This window comes from Podarcis erhardii (genome assembly GCF_964252035.2).
Source record: "Podarcis erhardii genome assembly, chromosome: 6".
In the NCBI taxonomy this organism is placed as follows: domain Eukaryota; kingdom Metazoa; phylum Chordata; class Lepidosauria; order Squamata; family Lacertidae; genus Podarcis; species Podarcis erhardii.
In genome coordinates, this window is record NC_138510.1 from 9,433,482 (window position 1) to 9,451,120 (window position 17,639).

Genomic DNA, 17,639 nt, shown 5'->3' on the forward strand with positions numbered 1-17,639 from the left:
ATGAAATTCAGTCAAGGGGATTTGAGGAAGTCACTTAACAATGTCATTAAGATTGGAATAAGTACAGTTATGATGCATGTTTGTTTGTTAGTTTAAAATTTTGGAAAATTTATTTAATAATTTGGGGAAATTTTTTTTTATTATAATATGACTTTTCTTGCGGTTGCGCTGTTTAGCCTCTTTTTTATTTTACTGTCAGGCTGCAAAAAAACAGACTTGGAGAGGCGGAAAAAGGAGCATGAGTAGTTCAGTCAGTAGAGTAAGTCTCAGGTTTGAGACCCAAATTGGGCAAAAGATTCCTGCACTGCAGGGGGTTGGACTAGATGACCCTAAGGGTCCCCTTCCCCTTCTACGACTCTACTAGTAGAATTTATCTTGTAACTTACCCAAACTGAGATCCTGTCCCAACTGTGCTGTATGTGAATGCCCTTTCGTTCTCCCGCACTTTCCGGGAAAACAGGCTTGCCAAGGCAGGAAAGTAAACCCCTAATAAAAGGTCGAGAGGGAGGAAATTCCGTTATAATCAGCAACAGGTTTGATGCAGGTCCTGTGAACACTACACAGCTCCTCTTTGCCACTGATTGTCTAAGAAATTCCTCTCTCTTTTTTAATTCCACACCCAACAGAGTACAGCGGATGCTCGGGTTGTGAAGGTGATCCGTGTGGGATGCATGTTCACAACCCGTGTCTGTGCATGCGCAGGTTGCGATTCGGGGCTTCTGTGCATGTGAAAAACGCGATTTAGTGCTTCTGCGCATGCGCGACTGCCGAAACCCGGAAGTATACTTCTGGGTTTCAGCAGTCCGCAACCTGAAAAAACCAACCTGAAGCGGACACAACCTGAGGTATGACTAATGTCGCTGTTTGTCAACATTTTGTTGCTGGCACCTTTCCCTCCCAAACCTTGTATATTGTGAGCACTGCCTATCCAAACGTTTGCCAGGAGGGGCATTCAGGGCCTTTTTTACCACATGCGTCTTTGGATAAAGGTTGACACATGCTGTGTAGGATGTGATACATAAGTATATCCCTCTTAAAATAAGTACAACATTCCTTGTTTTCCTAGAGAGGACATGCGGGGGAATGTTTGGTCCAGCCAGTCAAAAACTTCCTGTTTCCTCCTGGCTGGGACGTACTTCCTCTGCATGTGACTAGAGGTGGACGTGACCTTACCAGTCCAGATAACAAAAGGACAAGGCACGCAGCACTCTCTTTCTTTTTGACTTCCTCCGTCGTTGGAGCAACTTTTAGCTAGAGATGCTCTGTTGACTTTCAGCCCACAGAGGACACTGGGATTATCCCCATATCAGATACCTCCACATGTATATACTTTGTAACTAAGTCTGCCTTCTCTGGGAGCCAACTGTGAACAGAATGTGAGTAAACTACTTTTACATACTTTACACAAGATTGTGGCGTGTTTATTATTTTAAGAGGGATATAAGGGAACTTACTAGGAACCTAATAGTGAGAGGCTTACACAAGCCTGCAACCAGCTACCTGCTGCAGTAGGGCGGTTCATAAAAAACTTTTTTTTGAAAATGCCTGCTCCAAAGGTCTTATCTTACTACACTAGGGATTATATAGCTATATCTGAAATTTCATGCATTTCAGTTAATATCTTTGCCCTCCTCCACGAAAATAGCTGTTTACTTGGCCCTCTTCGTATGTCGTGAAGGCTGAAATTTCAATTCAGTGGAGCAGGGTCAAGATATTAACTGATATGCATGAAATTTCAGATATAGCTATATAATCCCTAGTGTGGTAAAATAAGACCTTTGGAGCAGGCATTTTTTTAAAAAATAAGTTTTTTATGAACCGCCCTACTGCTAAGTAAAGGAGGTTAGGAAGGATATTAATAAACAATATATCCTCTCCTGTCTCCCTGAACATTCCCACAAGCTGCAGTGTGCATGCTGCCTGCAAGCCCATTTTGGCAAACGGTCATGGTGTGATACGAGTGGTCCAGGTGAAGGAGAGAACTGGTGAAACATTTTAGTTAGGCTGCACTTTTTTGTGGGTGCACCTAAGTAAATTCATTCATTCATTTCCTTCCTTCCTTTTGGATCATGAATCGGCTGAGCTCCCCCAGTCCGTTTCTTGGAAATTTTGAGACAGTCTTGGAAGCAGATCGCCTCACCTTGCAGCAAGCCCATAAGGAACCGGGAGAAAGCGATGAGAACCAGGTGAGCAGAGCCGACATAGGTGAGCAGAGGGGTGATGGCCGTGATGGAGCCCCAGACGGATGCAGAGAGAAGGATAACTTTCTCTCCTCCTATCCTAGAAGGCAGAGAAGAGTCAGGGTACCGGCCCCAAGGTGGCTTTCTGCACTCCAGGTCCCATGTTCCCAACCTTACGCCTATGCAAAGCCCGCAAGCAGGACCTAAGTGCCACTACTGATATTCAAAAGCATGCTGCCTCCAACAGAAGGATATAGCCGTCAGGCAGGGTGGATAAAAATCAATAATATAAATAAATAAATCAGATTTTAAAAATTTAAATCAATTTTTTTTTAAAAAAAATTAAATCGGATTTATAAATAAAATGCTTTTGGAGGAAAAAGTTTTCTAAAGATAGTTTTCTGTTTAAGTTACATTACAGTCCAAAGGCTATTCATCAGGAAATAAGGATTTTTTAAAAGTTTTTTTATGTGTGCTAAAACTCACTCTCAGTTTGTTTGTATTTAAAAAGTTGTTTAACCACATCAGTTAACAAACAGGGATATTTATATGCTATAATGCTATTGTTTTAGTTGAATAAGTTGTTTAAATTGTTATTAAGGAAATGATTATTTTTCTCCTTCCAATAAAGTACAGCAGAAAAGTTGCCCAAATATAAACAGTTATTAAACCTCACAATAATTTCATAATTATCTGTCTATGTATTTCTAATAGTATAACCAAATGAGTAATTTTTTGATGTAACTGTAAAAACTACTCTGAAAATTTATTATTCCAAAAATCTGGTTGTAAATATTAAGATGATACCAGCAAAAATGAGTTTTTCTGTGAAAAAAATGATTTAAATCAAGTCTTACGGACTAGTGATTTAAATTGATTTGATTTAAATCAAATCCAGCCCCCCGCCCCCCCTTTACAGGGTTAGTAGCCATGGACAGCTGCCACTCAGAATCCAAGCGGCGAAATAAAAAGTTCTAAATCTAGCGGATTTCAAATAAGCGTGGCTCTTCCCTTCGGCTCCAAAAGGGGCACAGTGTGAGACAAGTCATACCGATCGCTCAGGTGGCCTCCGACAATTTGGGTCAGACAGTAGCCCCAGAAGAAGCTGCTCAGCACAATGCCTGACTGCCTCTTGTCCCAGTCGAAGTGAGCGCTCATGGCGGCAACAGAGATGGGCAGGCCAACCCTCGTGCAGTACAGCAAGCAGGTCCCAAGTAGCAACGCTATGGTCCATATTCGAGATTCAGGCCTGCAAACATCAAGAGAAAGGAACGCCCATTTTAAAAAATGTTTTCAATAATGGTGGTTGCATGCACACGAAAGCTCATACCTAGAACTAACTTAGTTGGTCTTTAAGGTGCTACTGGAAGGAATTTTTTGTTTTGACTATGGCAGACCAACACGGCTACCTATCTGTAGGTGGTGGTTGTTGTTGTTGTTGTTATTTATTATTTTTATTTATACCCCGCCCATCTGGCTGGGTTTCCCCAGCCACTCTGGGCAGCTCCCAACAGAATATAAAAAACACGCTAAAACATCAAACATTAAAAACTTCCCTAAACAGGGCTGCCTTCAGATGTCTTCTAAAAGTCAGATAGTTGTTTATTTCTTTGACATCTGGTGGGAGGGCGTTACACAGGGCGGGCGCCACTACCGAGAAGGCCCTCTGCCTGGTTCCCTGTAACTTCAGTTCTCACAGTGAGGGAATCGCCAGAAGGCCCTCGGCGCTGGACCTCAGTGAACGATGGGAGACGCTCCTTCAGGTATACTGGAGGTATACAATTCAACACTTTGAACTGTGCCTGGAAACGTACAGTGCTGCCCCGCAAGACGAACGCCTCGGAAGACGAAAAACTCGCTAGACGAAGGAGTTTTTCGTTTTCTTAGCCGCTTCGCAAGACGCATCTCCCTATGGGCTTGCTTCGCAAAATGAAGCTTGCCCCGAAAGCTCCGGGGATAGCGGGGAAGCGCAGCACGCCTTCTCCTGTCCCCGGACCTGTTTTAAAGCAAGGGAAGGGGCAGCGGGGAGAATCGCTTCTCCCTGTTGCCGCCCCTTGGTTCAAAAGGGGTCCGGGGACAGAGGGGAAGGCGTGCGCCTCCCCGCTGCCCCTTCCCTTGCTTTAAAACTCCCCGCTGCCCCTTCCCTTGCTTTAAAACAGGTCCGCGGACAGAGGGGAAGGCGCGCGCCTTCCCCTCTGTCCCCGGACGGTCTCCATAGGAACGCATTGATTGATTTTCAATGCATTCCTATGGGAAACCGTGCTTCGCAAGACGAAAAACTGGCAAGAAGAAAAAAATTGCGGAACGAATTAATTTCGTCTTGCGAGGCACCACTGTACTGGGAGCCAATGTAGGTGTCTTCCCAAAAACTCATCCCAAACCCAAACTCCCCAAAGTGCCATGATGATCGGGAAATGGTAACAGGGGCAGGATTGTGAAATCTGGAAGCCCCTAGTCATGAACCGGCACATGGGCGGTGGATTCAGAGTCAGTCGTTCTGACTCAAGGAATGAGGCAGTTGAGCAGCTCAGCAGCTGTATCCATGACTGAGCAGCAGAATCTTACTTGGCTACCAATGATCGCCAAAAAAGAAGGAGACTTGGCAATGCTTTTAAACGCCTCTGCTGTTACTTCTGTGCTGTTTACAACTGTCTTTATTGCATTTTGAGCCTTGCTGTGAGACATGTGTGTGAAAGGCGATTTAATAATTTTCCTACACTGGAAACAGGGACGGACTCAGCAACCTCTGAGGTCCTTCCTGACTCTTATGACTTTGCAGAGGAACAGCCGAGGACGAGAGAGGCTGGCTTTCCAGAGGCAAGATTCGAAGCAGGGGCTTCCTGACTTGCAGGCCGGCTGTCACCTCCCCATCACCCTTCGTGCCTGTTACACTGAATCTGATTCAGATCACATAGCACAGGCAAGGCAGGTTCCCTTCAGGGCCTCGGCAAGTCCAACTGGTCTCCCTTCCCGTAGCAGCTCCTCACATTGTCACAGGCCTTCAAAAGGCCTGCCACTCACCTGTCATCCTGAACTGAGCTGGCACAGCAGCCCCAGCAGTGGATTAGCAATCCTGATGGTAACTTGGCACGGCGCCTAAATCCTTTGCGGGAGGGCAAAAAGAGAACGCGCTCGCTCCTGCCTTCCGCGAACACAGTTCTTGGCAAGGGATGCCTTCTCCAACTCCACAGCAGTTTTGACCGAACAAAATTTATTTATAATACATTAGCAAACCTGCTAGCCAGTTAGTTGCAAATGGAATACAGATCCGGATTTGTTTATTTTTTAGCACTGTAGATTTCCCTTAATAGCCTGTGTTTCCCACTGAGGTAGAAAGGAAGAATTTAAGAGCTGGCCTTTTTGCTTTGCTCTGCTGAATAAGACCCATCTAAATGGGGACTGCAACTAACCCAGGTCATTTGTTCCAGTTCTCATGAAAATATTTAACTCTCATCATCATCATCACCATCAAGAATTACTGAATGCCTTCAGCATACATTGCGGGCAAAATACCATGTGCAATTGACAATGATGATCACCATTAAGCCATGTAAAAATGGTGTGCATTTTTTAAAATTTCTATGTAATGTACATTTTTAATTGCTGGTTTTATTTATATTTTGATTTTTTACCCCAAGGACTTCCTGCTTTTAGGCTCCTGGCTTTGCATTGACCATTTTAACGTATGTAAACTGCTTAGAGCTTGGAGTGTTTTTACAGTTAAGCAGTATCCACTCATTCTGTTAAATAAAAATGAAAGCAAGCAGTGAAGCCAATTTATAATGTTTAACAACCAGCAACCAACAGGACAAATATTTTTCCAGCAAGAAAAGAAGGGTCAATTCCACGCTCAGCCGAAACAATTCTCTCCCCCCCCCCTTATTTTTTAGGGTCCATGCAAGCATGTGGGGAGTTTGCTATCTGATTAGGTAAAGGTAAAGGGACCCTTGACCATTAGGTCCAGTCGTGAGTGACTCTGGGGTTGCGGCGCTCATCTCGCTTTATTGGCCGAGGGAGCCAGCGTACAGCTTCTGGGTCATGTGGCCAGCATGACTAAGCTGCTTCTGGCGAAACAGAGCTGCACACGGAAATGCCATTTACCTTCCCACCAGAGCGGTACCTATTTATCTACTTGCACTTTGACGTGCTTTTGAACTGCTAGGTTGGCAGGAGCAGGGACCGAGCAACAGGAGCTCACCCCGTCACGGGGATTCGAACCGCCGACCTTCTGATCGGCAAGTCCTAGGCTCTGTGGTTTAACCCACAGCGCCACCCGCATCCCATGCTATCTGATTACCATGTCCATCATGGTGGCTTGACCCAAAATGTCTCAGAATGGGAGCCCGGGTTTTGACAAAAGAACTTTAACTTTCCTGTTCCGGCTCTGGATGTTCCCTGAATAAGCTCATCCACCTGCAAGGATGGGGTCCAAAGGGTTTGCTTGGCAGACTGTGCAAGAGAAGCAACACAGTTCTGAATTTTGAGAAAGAGGGACAGAGGAAGACCTGTGCGCTGGCTGAAACACGGAGAGATCACAGTGAAAGCGGGCAATTACAACATAATTCTCCATTCGAATTGCAAACACCAGTTTGACCCCTTGCACACATTTTGCAGGAGGGAAAGGGGGAAATGCAAAAGGCATTATAGATTACTATCTTGTTTTCCAAATACTCTGCTGGTGTAATAGGATCTTGGCCTTCCTTCGGAAACCAAGGCCTCTTGGGTCTGTGGACATTGTGGCTTTAATATCGTCCCTACTCCTTAGCCTTATACCCCTTTCTCCCTACCCTTTTTCTTAACACCCAGCGCGATGAAGGGCTCTGCAGAACTCATATGTTTGCTCACAAAAGAACTCCGGCGTTTTGGTTGGTCCTCCTGTCATACATTTGCACCCTGCCTTTCCTCTCAGAACTTTCGAACATGGCCTTTCGCCAATCCGCCATTTTATCCTCTTAGCAACCAACCCTGCAAAGTAGGCAGAGAGGTAGCACCTGGCTAAAAGATCACTCAGCACATTTCGTGGGTAAAAGTACGGCTTTACTGTCCATTTTAGATTCCGCCTCCCCATGGACCAATACAGTGGAGTATTAAGAAAGAAAGTCATTTAGTGAGAAGTCAAGTTACAGGGAACCAGGCAGAGGGCCTTCTCGGTAGTGGCACCCACCCTGTGGAACGCCCTCCCACCAGATGTCAAAGAGAAAAACAACTACCAGACTTTTTTAGAAGACATCTGAAGGCAGCCCTGTATAGGGAAGCCTTTAATGTTTAATAGACTACTGTATTTTAATATTCTGTTGGGTGGCTGGGGAAACCCAGCCAGATGGGTGGGGAATAAATCAATGATAGATAGATAGATAGATAGATAGATAGATAGATAGATAGATAGATAATGATAATAATAATAATAAAAGCCCATTGCTCCCAAATTCCAGGCTACAAGACACTTGGATTCAGTGTTCAAAATTTGCCTGGTGCATTTTCCACCTTGCTACTGGCCACATGCGACCAAGTGAAGATACCCAGGAGCCAGGATGATGCATCTTGAGGTGCCTTCCTAGGCATAGCTGTCAACTTTTCCCTTTTCTTGCGAGGAATCCTATTCAGAATAAGGGAAAAACGTTGACAGCTACGTTCCTAGGGACACTTGGATCTTGAATGTTTTCAAACGCTAGAACCCATCCTGTAGAATTCTATCCATTATATTTTTATCTGCACAATCAGAATGAATTTCAGGAACCAAAATGTCATATTGAAGAATACGACTTCCGAGCCGCCTGGCCCCCAAATGGCAACCGGACATTCCGTTTTGGTGACTGTAACCCTGGTTTAAGGAGCCATTTTGCGCCTAGCTTATATATCTTGAGTTTCTAACATTGCTGGGGTTGAATGAAGGATTCCGCTGATGCAAGAAGACTTCCTTTTCCTCTTCTACCCCACACGACCCCCTTCCAAATCTGCTCTGGGGGGGTCTCCCAAATGCCCAGAAAATATTTTGAGAGGCAGGGACTGGAAGGGACAGGAGAGGAAATTCAAGTCAACTGCCTGCTGAGAACTCTGGAGCTCTAAGCCTTTGACAAACAGCCTCCTTCTCTGTTTGTCATAACTTCTTCCCACCTTTACGCAACAATTAACTAACCAGCCTACGTATATTTATCATGTTGTGGAGAATGATTAACCAAGCCTTGGCCATGCATTCAAAAACAGCTTAGAACTGCATTAGCCCCACTGGTTTCAGTCAGGTTCAGTCCATGTCTACAACAGAGGCAAAGGAGCCAACTAAATCACTGTATGAGTGGGAATGACTTTTGCAAGGTCAACGGCGCCTATGCCTATTCTGCTCCCAAATTTGGGGCAACCAACCATGAGAGCACATTTGTGGGAAGCTGGGGGAAGGACTGGCAGTGGGACGTTGTTCAGCTTGCTCAATTATTTAGTGTTATAAGCAGTGCTTTTTTTTTCTAAAAAAAATGTTTAGAAGGCAGCCCTGTCCAGGGGAGTTTTTAATGTGTGACATTTTAATGCATTTTTAATCCTTGTTGGAAGTCACCCAGAGTGGCTGGGGAAACCCAGCCAGATGGGTGGGGTACAAATAATAATAAATTATTATTTAGACTCAAGAAAATCACCATTTTATAGTTCAAATCGGGGAAAATAAATAGAGTAAATGGGAAAAAGTACAAAGATTCACAAAATGTTTTGGGGTATCCGTACCCCTGCGTCCCCCCCCCCCAAAAAGCACTGGTTATAAGAATTTCAAGGTCTCTGTATAGAATATTCATATATGCACACAATCTAAATATATGAACCATGTGTCTGTCATAGTATGGGGGGGGGGAATAAAAAAATTCCTTTCAGTAGCACCTTAGAGATCAAGTAAGTTTGTTATTGGTATGAGCTTTCGTGTGCATGCACACTTCTTCAGAAGTGTGCTACTGAAAGGATTTTTTTTTATTATTTTGTTTCAACTACGGCAGACCAACACAGCTACTTACCTGTATCTAATAGTATGGGAAAGCAATCCTGAAGCCATTTTGACTCTCCCAATGACCTCAAATATTCCTCTGCAGTAAGGGAGGCAAATGGGGAAAGTCTTCCCATTGGCCTTTTGCTTGCAAATCGTGTCCTAGGGGCGTATTTGTGTATGAATAGGGTGAGCCTGTGTCCTGGATTCAGGAACTAACCATCACAAAAGAATGGCCAGACTGCCCAGGTAATGCAATCAATGACCACTATCAGGTATCCTAGAAGACAGGATTTCTGCTGTAGATCATCTCCTTCTGTGATGTATGTATGATGTTTCTTGGCGGTTGGTCTTGGGCTACAGGGTGGGCAATTTCAAAAGTCTATATAAGGGCCTGTGCACCATTGTTTAGGGTTCTCCTCCCTCCTGCCTGGTGAGTAGGGAACCTGTTGCAACCGTTCCTTGAATAACGATCAGTCTTACTAGCTGATTTGCTTCTCAATATACTCTGGTGGCCTCTGTTATTTTCTCCTACTGACAGGGCACCCACTTAAGGACTCCATACAGGCTCTGGAATACCCCATAAGGGAAAGGGAGCAGTTTTTCTTATAACATTAGTTAGCATCAACCAAAGAATCTGAGTTCTAGACCAAAGCTTGGGGTGAATTATGAATTTCCCCCTTTCCACCTACTGGCTGCATTTTGGAAATCTGATGCAAGCCGTGTTTAGTGTTACAAGAGAGAAAGCAGGCGAGGAGGTCTTGACAAAAATTTCAACCTGTTCAAGGGCAAGGCACCCAATTTGGAAGTGGGTAGGAGTTATAGAAGGGATACGGGTGGCTCTGTGGGTTAAACCACAGAGCCTAGGACTTGCTGATCAGAAGGTCGGCGGTTCGAATCCCTGCAACGGGGTGAGCTCCTGTTGCTCGGACCCTGCTCCTGCCAACCTAGGAGTTTGAAAGCACATCAAAAGTGTAAGTAGATAAATAGGTACCGCTCCGGCGGGAAGGTAAACAGCGTTTCCGTGTGCTGCTCTGGTTTGCCAGAAGCGGCTTAGTCATGCTGGCCACATGACCCGGAAGCTGTACGCTGGCTCCCTCAGCCAGTAAAGCGAGATGAGCGCCGCAACCCCAGAGTCGGTCACGACTGGACCTAATGGTCAGGGGTCCCTTTACCTATAGTAGTTGTAGCCAGACACAAAGCATTGCTTAAGACAACTGGTTTGTTGCTTTTGAAAAGGGGAGCTTTGCTAAGTCTGTCGCAGGAAAAGCAATGCAGTAGTCTTGTGACATCTCCAAGACTTAAGCCACATTCCCACCAAATGTTTAAAGCACTATTGATACCACTTTAAACAGCCCTGGCTTCTCTCACCAAAGAACTCTGGGAGCTGTAGTTCATTATGGGTGCTGAGAGTTGCTAGGAGACCCCCCTCCAGAACTACAATTCCCAGAGTGGTTTAACAAATGAATCTCTCTCCTTTTTGGGAACTGTAGGCTTGTGAACGGAATGTGTTAACGTATAAGGTTTTATGCATGCAGAGGAAAAGGGAAAGAAAGGACTAATTTCGGTGTGCTGTCCATTAAATATTGGGGCGGGAAGCGATAATGACAGCATCTTACTTGCAGAACAGACTTTAACTTTGTATCCAAGATACACCATTTCATTTGTTCTACGGGGTTAAATCCAGTGCTTTCCCCCCTAAAAAACTCAAGAAAATCACCATTTTATAGTTCAAATCAGGAAAAATATATACAGTACACTGATGTAAACAAAATCGACTCCTTTTCCCTTATGGGGTATCCAAGAGCCTCTACAGAGTTCTTAAGTGGGTTCTCTGTTGGTCAGAGATTGGTTTAGCTGGGCAGCCTGGCCATTCTTTTGTGATGGTAAATACTTCAATTCCTGAATCCAGGTCACAGGCTCACCCTATTCATATACAAACACGCCCTTAAGACAGGTAAGCAAAATACAATGAAGAGGCTTTCCCCTTTCCTTCCTCCTTGCAGAGAAACATTTGAGGTCAATTTGGGAGAGTCAAAATGGTTTCAGGATTGTTCTCCTGTACTATTTCAGACACGTGGTTTACATACTTATGTATGTGTTTGCCTTGTAAATTTAGGGACATTTAATCTATGTATTTGAGACCTTAAATTCTTACAACAACCGTAAATGGACAAAACTACAAAGATTCACAAAATGTTTAGGGGTATGCGTACCCCTAAGTCCCCCCCCCCCAAAAAAAAGAAGGCTGATCGCCGTAGAATTGATGCTTTTGAATTATGGTGCTGGAGGAGACTCTTGAGAGTCCCATGCACTGCAAGAACAAACCTATCAATTCTGAAGGAAATCAGCCCTGAGTGCTCACTGGAAGGATAGATCCTGAAGATGAGGCTCCAATACTTTGGCCACCTCATGAGAAGAGAAGACTCCCTGGAAAAGACCCTGATGTTGGGAAAGATGGAGGGCACAAGGAGAAGGGGATGACAGAGGACAAGATGGTTGGACAATGTTCTCGAAGCTACCAGCATGAGTCTGACCAAATTGCGGGAGGCAGTGGAAGACAGGAGTGCCTGGTGTGCTCTGGTCCATGGGGTCACGAAGAGTCGGACACAACTAAACGACTAAACAACAAGTCCCCCCAGAAAAAAAGCACTGGGTAAACCTAAAGTGCAGCTTCCTAGAACTGTTTAAGTGTTTCTCTGTTCCTTGGGCACACTTCGTTGGCATGAGGATGGGCACTCTGCACATGCCCCAACAGAATAGGGATCTCCAAATAACCACTGGCACCCTTAACGATCTAGAGCTCTCAGGATTGTATTAAAGATAGCTTAAAAAACAAAATCAAAAGATCTCAGGTTGGCTAATCAGGGGCACCTTTTTAATTGATCTGTGAAGTGCTGTAAGCCCTGCAGTTCCAATTTCCATTGTCTAATTTTCCATTGTCTTGGAAGCTGTTTCCTAAGCTCACTAGAAGGCATTCCGATGACTTGAAGGAGTGGCTCATAGCCTACTTAATGAACCCTTTCTCTCTATACACAGGTCACAAACCAGAACAACAACACTTTAGCTTGTTATGCTTGAGTAGGAGGACTTCATTTGCCAGACTAGTAAAGCCTTGCCAAAACAAACCCAGGGTTTGTGGAAATGCCCCAAATTAGATGTGAATAAAATGGTTTGAAAGCACTGTACTTTTCACAGGTACAAGCTAAGCTTTTTACAGCCCAAGTCCTGTCAGAGAGGCAAGTTTCAGCCTTAGCTCTTAGCACATTCAAGAGGGCCAAATCATAATTCTTTTTAATTCTAGCCTTAAAAAATAAAAATAAAGACTAACATTTGCATTTCTCTGAAGCAAATGCAATTTTGATGCGTAAGAAACAGAAAATAATGAACTAAAAGTGAATAATGCATGTTTACAAAATAAATGCATGGAAGCAATGCGATTCATTGGGGGAGGGATAGCCTAATAATAATGATGATGATGATGATGATGATGATGATTTATTTATACCCCACCCATCTGGCTGGGTTTCCCAGCCACTCTGGACGGCTTCCAACAAAATATTAAAAATACAATAAAATAGGTTTAGAATCAAAGAACTGTAGATTTGAAAAGGATCCAAAAGGTCATGTTGCCCAACCCTTTGCAATGCAGGGATAACAGCTGAAGAATTCCTGGCCACCAGCCACCCAGCTCCAATGAAGAGGCTGCATTGTGCTTATCTACATGACGTCTTCAAGAGCCCCAATATTTTTTGGGAATCGAACCCGCTGTTTTGCACGGCACTTGTAAATAATATACAATGACTCCACATGACAATTGCAAAGAAAGGGAATTGAGGGTGCAATAATAAGCTGTGGGCAAATCCGAACGAAATAGCTTTGAATCATATCCAGCAATAAAGAAAAGGGAATATGCGGCCAGCTTCAGAATCAAAGCATTGCATAATTTATGTGCAAGTTATTTATGTACTTCTGCACAGTACAAATTAGCACCAGAGCTTAATGTTCTGTCATGGGACAGGGAATAACTAACCACACACCACAGGGAGCAAAATAGGAGTTTGGGGAATACAGTGCTCATAAATCCACAAACAGGAACTGTAACAGAAAGGAGAGAAGAGGACTGCCACACAACCGTTTATTATGGGAACTCAGCGTTGGCTCAGGAATGCAAGTTTTTCGCTGCACCCACAGATTCCCACCATCGTCAAAATGACACCCTGGTTCTTCCCCCCTCCAATCAGCCTCGGCCCAGTATACCTGAAGGAGTGTCTCCACCCCCATCATTCAGCCAGGACACTGAGGTCCAGCTCCAAGGGACTTCTGGCGGTTCCCTCCCTGCGAGAAGTGAGGTTAACAGGGAAGCAGGCAGAGGGCCTTCTCGGTAGTGGCACCCGCACTCTGGAACGTCCTTCTATCAAATGTCAAAGAAATAAACAACTATCTGACTTTTAGAAGACATCTGAAGGCAGCCCTGTATGGGGAAGCTTTTTAATGTTTAATGTTTTATTGCATTAATAATAATACAGTGGTACCTCAGGTTACATACGCTTCAGGTTACAGACTCTGCTAACCCAGAAATAGTGCTTCAAGTTAAGAACTTTGCTTCAGGATGAGAACAGAAATCGTGCTCTGGCGGAGTGGCGGCAGCAGGAGGCCCCATTAGCTAAAGTGGTGCTTCAGGTTAAGAACAGTTTCAGGTTAAGAACGGACCTCCAGAACAAATTAAGTACTTAACCCTAGGAATTAAGTACTTAACCCTAGGCTTGAGAGCAGTACATGTGAAAAGGATCTAGGAGTCTTGGTTGACCACAAACTTGACATGAGCCAACAGTGTGACGCGGCAGCTAAAAAAGCCAATGCAATTCTGGGCTGCATCAATAGGAGTATTGCATCTAGATCAAGGGAAGAAATAGTGCCACTGTATTCTGCTCTGGTCAGACCTCACCTGGAGTACTGTGTCCAGTTCTGGGCACCACAGTTCAAGAAGGACACTGACAAACTGGAATGTGTCCAGAGGAGGACAACCAAAATGGTCAAAGGCCTGGAAACGATGCCTTATGAAGAACGGCTAAGGGAGCTGGGCATGTTTAGCCTGGAGAAGAGGAGGTTAAGGGGTGATATGATAGCCATGTTCAAATATATAAAAGGATGTCACATAGAGGAGGGAGAAAGGTTGTTTTCTGCTGCTCCAGAGAAGCGGACACGGAGCAATGGTTCCAAACTACAAGAAAAAAGATTCCACCTAAACATTAGGAAGAACTTCCTGACAGTAAGAGCTGTTCGACAGTGGAATTTGCTGCCAAGGAGTGTGGTGGAGTCTCCTTCTTTGGAGGTCTTTAAGCAGAGGCTTGACAACCATATGTCAGGAGTGCTCTGATGGTGTTTCCTGCTTGGCAGGGGGTTGGACTCGATGGCCCTTGTGGTTTCTTCCAACTCTATGATTCTATGATTCTATGATTCTACCACTGTAATAATATTCAGATGGGAGCCACCCAGAGTGGCTGGGGAAATTACTATTAATAAATTATTATTATTCAGATTTAGCCTTTTCATGGGTTTCCCCCCCCCCACACCCCATTTATCGTATTTTCTGCAGAAATGGTTAAATCCAGGAAATGGGATGGCATTTTGGGGCAGATAGTCCTTGCATGAACCATGCGTGTATTAACAGTGCTACCGGTATATAGCTGTGTACTCACCTTACATTTATTTAAAGCACACACACACCCCGCCCCCGAATCCTGGGAAATGCAGTTTGTTAAGGGTGCTGGAAGTTGTAGTATAAATTACAGTTCCCAATATTCTTTTTATTTGGGGGGGGTTGCTATAAATGTATGGTATGTGCACAAGCCTAAATGCACATTAAACTGCCATGTGGAAGTTTCCCAAGAGAGAGAGAAAGAGATGGAGCTGGAAACCACCATTTTTGAAAGTTTTCCTTCTGCAGTTTGCTTCCTCCAGGTCTGGCCAGTGGCGTAGCGTGGGGGGTGCAGGGGGGGCTGGCCGCACCGGGCGCAACATCTGGGGGTTAGGGTTAGGGGGCTCAAATCCATGGGTTAGGGGGTGCAAATTACTTGCCTTGCCCTGGGTGCTGACAACCCACGCTACGCCACTGGGTCTGGCACAGGGTGGCCTCCCCAAAGCTAATGATGCTGAAACTTACCTGGACCAATAAGAATCATCGCCATCCTTTTTCATGCCCTCCTCCGTGGTCTTCAGCTGCTGCTTGAGATGATGGAGAGAGTGCACATCAGCCCCGCACACCTGCGCTCCATTTTCACTGACACTCAGGGCCATTCAACTTTTTATTTTTTAAAAATAATAATCAGTACAAGGCAAAAGTCCTCTTGTACCACGGCTTGTCGCCGCTGCCGAAATCTACGAAGCAACGGGATGCCAGCGAACAGATGGTGACACCCGCCCACCGCCCCCGGGGAATAGGGGGGGGGGTCCAAAAAAGAAAGCGCGATGTTTTTGCTATTTTTTCTGATTCAATGACTCGTTTATTGGCCATGCTGATTGAATTTAAAAGCGGGAGGGGAAAGCCAGCCACCGGCCCCTCGGCCAAGTGAATCCATTCGCCCTGACAGTTTGCTGGCAGAGGAAGCGAAAAGCTGCGCGCGGCGCGTTTGGGCTGGCGAGGGGAGTTTTTATTTCGCCCTTCTGCAATAAGCACCAAGTCCACGTGTCACTTTTTTCAGCGTCTCCTCTTCCTGTGTGGGGATTTCTGCAGGAAGTCTCGCCGCAGAAGGTCGAGGCTGCTCGGGGGCGATGCTTGCAAAAGGAGGAGCCCGGGAGAGACGCGTTTGCAGACAGATGCAGAAGTCGGAAAAGGCCAAGGTCTCGCCGGAGGCGGAGATATTTCAAGAAGCAGGTCAGGATGATGCTATCCAAGATCCGAAACAAGATGCGTTGTTGTGCTGGGCGATTTGGAGATCGCGCGCGCGCGGTTTTGCTCTTTCGTTCTTTTGCAAAATCTACTGCCGAGCGCGCGAAGCAGCGTCTCCTTTCCCGTCCCTAGAACTTTGCGCTCTGAGATTGACGTCTCCCTTCTCTCTCCAGCAGCGCCTTTTGATCCTGTTCATCATGTTTGCAAACAGGATCCGGTGGAGGGATCGACGGATGGTGGAAATTGCCAGGGGCTTCGGCACCCGCAAACGGAAAACTGAAAGCAGATGCGTAAGAAAGGGTGTGCCTGCGCGCCCCTGCTATTGCTGGTTCTCTGTGAAGCCAAAACAAAATAAAAAAATTCTTTCCAGTAGCACCTTAAAAGACCAACTAAGTTAGTTCTTGGTATGAGCTTTCGTGTGCATGCACACTTCTTCAGATACACTGAAGAAGTATCTGAAGAAGTGTGCATGCACATGAAAGCTCATACCAAGAACTAACTTAGTTGGTCTTTAAGGTGCTACTGGAAGGATTTTTTTTATTTTGTTTTGACTATGGGAGACCAACACGGCTACCTATCTGTATCTGTGAAGCCAGAATGTGCAAACTTAGTGCATCAAGTCAGTGCTGCCCTCTTAGAAGAAATGAAATGAAATATAGTACGCACTTCCCAGAATGGGTGCAAGACACACAGCCAATAAAAAAAATAAAAAAATAAAAAAAATGACAGCATGTTTCAACTCCTTTACCAAATCTGCCACTTTGGAAATAGGAGTTGCTGGGCAGGGTAAAGGTAAGGGGACCCCTGACCATTAGGTCCAGTTGTGACCGACTCTGGGGTTGCGGAGCTCATCTTGTTTTACTGGCCGAGGGAGCCGGCGTTCAGCTTCCGGGTCATGAGCTCACCCAGTCGCGGGGATTCGAACCACCGACCACCTTCAGATCGGCGAGTCCTAGGCCAACCACATCCCCGCTGGGCAGGGTAGGGTAGTGAACTATTAATTGTGTTGCATATATATTTATTCCTCAAATCAGTAAAGGTGCTTCAAGGTGGTTTACAACACTATCGTGTTTTTTTATTTTTATTTTGTAGGAAATCTCTGGAGCATTGGCTATGGTGCATCGTAACAAGTTCAATAAGAAAACTGCAAAAATGTTGTGAAAGGGGCAGGAAAACAGCTAGCAATCCCAGGAGATTTTGCATCCGTCTTTGAGGCCTGTGGAGAGTTGGAGCTTGAGAAAGGTTTGGAGGGAGCAATTGTGGCGGAGTTTGGCTTTTTAGATGGGTCTTCCACGCTGTACACAATTTTACATATTCATGCGGTAATCAGGAACGTAACCCCTGGGCAACTGGAGAGACACCTGTATTTATTGTAAGCAGGTGAAAACATGGTTACTGGACACTGCCCTAATCCCCTCCATTTTCTACTCATTTTGCCCGTTAAATTGATTGGATTGGCTATAAATTTGCCACATTTAACCCATGACAGCTCTTGGCCCAGTTGCATGAACATCAGTTGGAGGCTTATAGGCCAAGTCCACCATCCAGAAAATGTGCATTGGCTGAGTCTGCCCACATATCTAAATATATGAACCAGGTGTCTAAA

The 17,639-nt window shown here is 45.1% G+C and overlaps 1 protein-coding gene across 1 annotated transcript in view; it reads right to left on the reverse strand.

The window, feature by feature from the left end:
• The window catches only part of SLC17A9 (solute carrier family 17 member 9), a gene marked incomplete at its 5' end in the record, with an annotated part of 36,710 nt that extends 21,269 nt beyond the window's left edge, over window positions 1-15,441 (reverse strand). Inside the window, 4 exons of the mRNA XM_081867891.1 lie at window positions 387-486; window positions 2,141-2,280; window positions 3,232-3,429; window positions 15,308-15,441. Of these exons, the coding sequence (XP_081724017.1) occupies window positions 387-486; window positions 2,141-2,280; window positions 3,232-3,429; window positions 15,308-15,441 (572 nt within the window). The remainder of the gene's footprint in view (window positions 1-386; window positions 487-2,140; window positions 2,281-3,231; window positions 3,430-15,307) is intronic.
• Window positions 15,442-17,639: the final 2,198 nt, after the last annotated feature.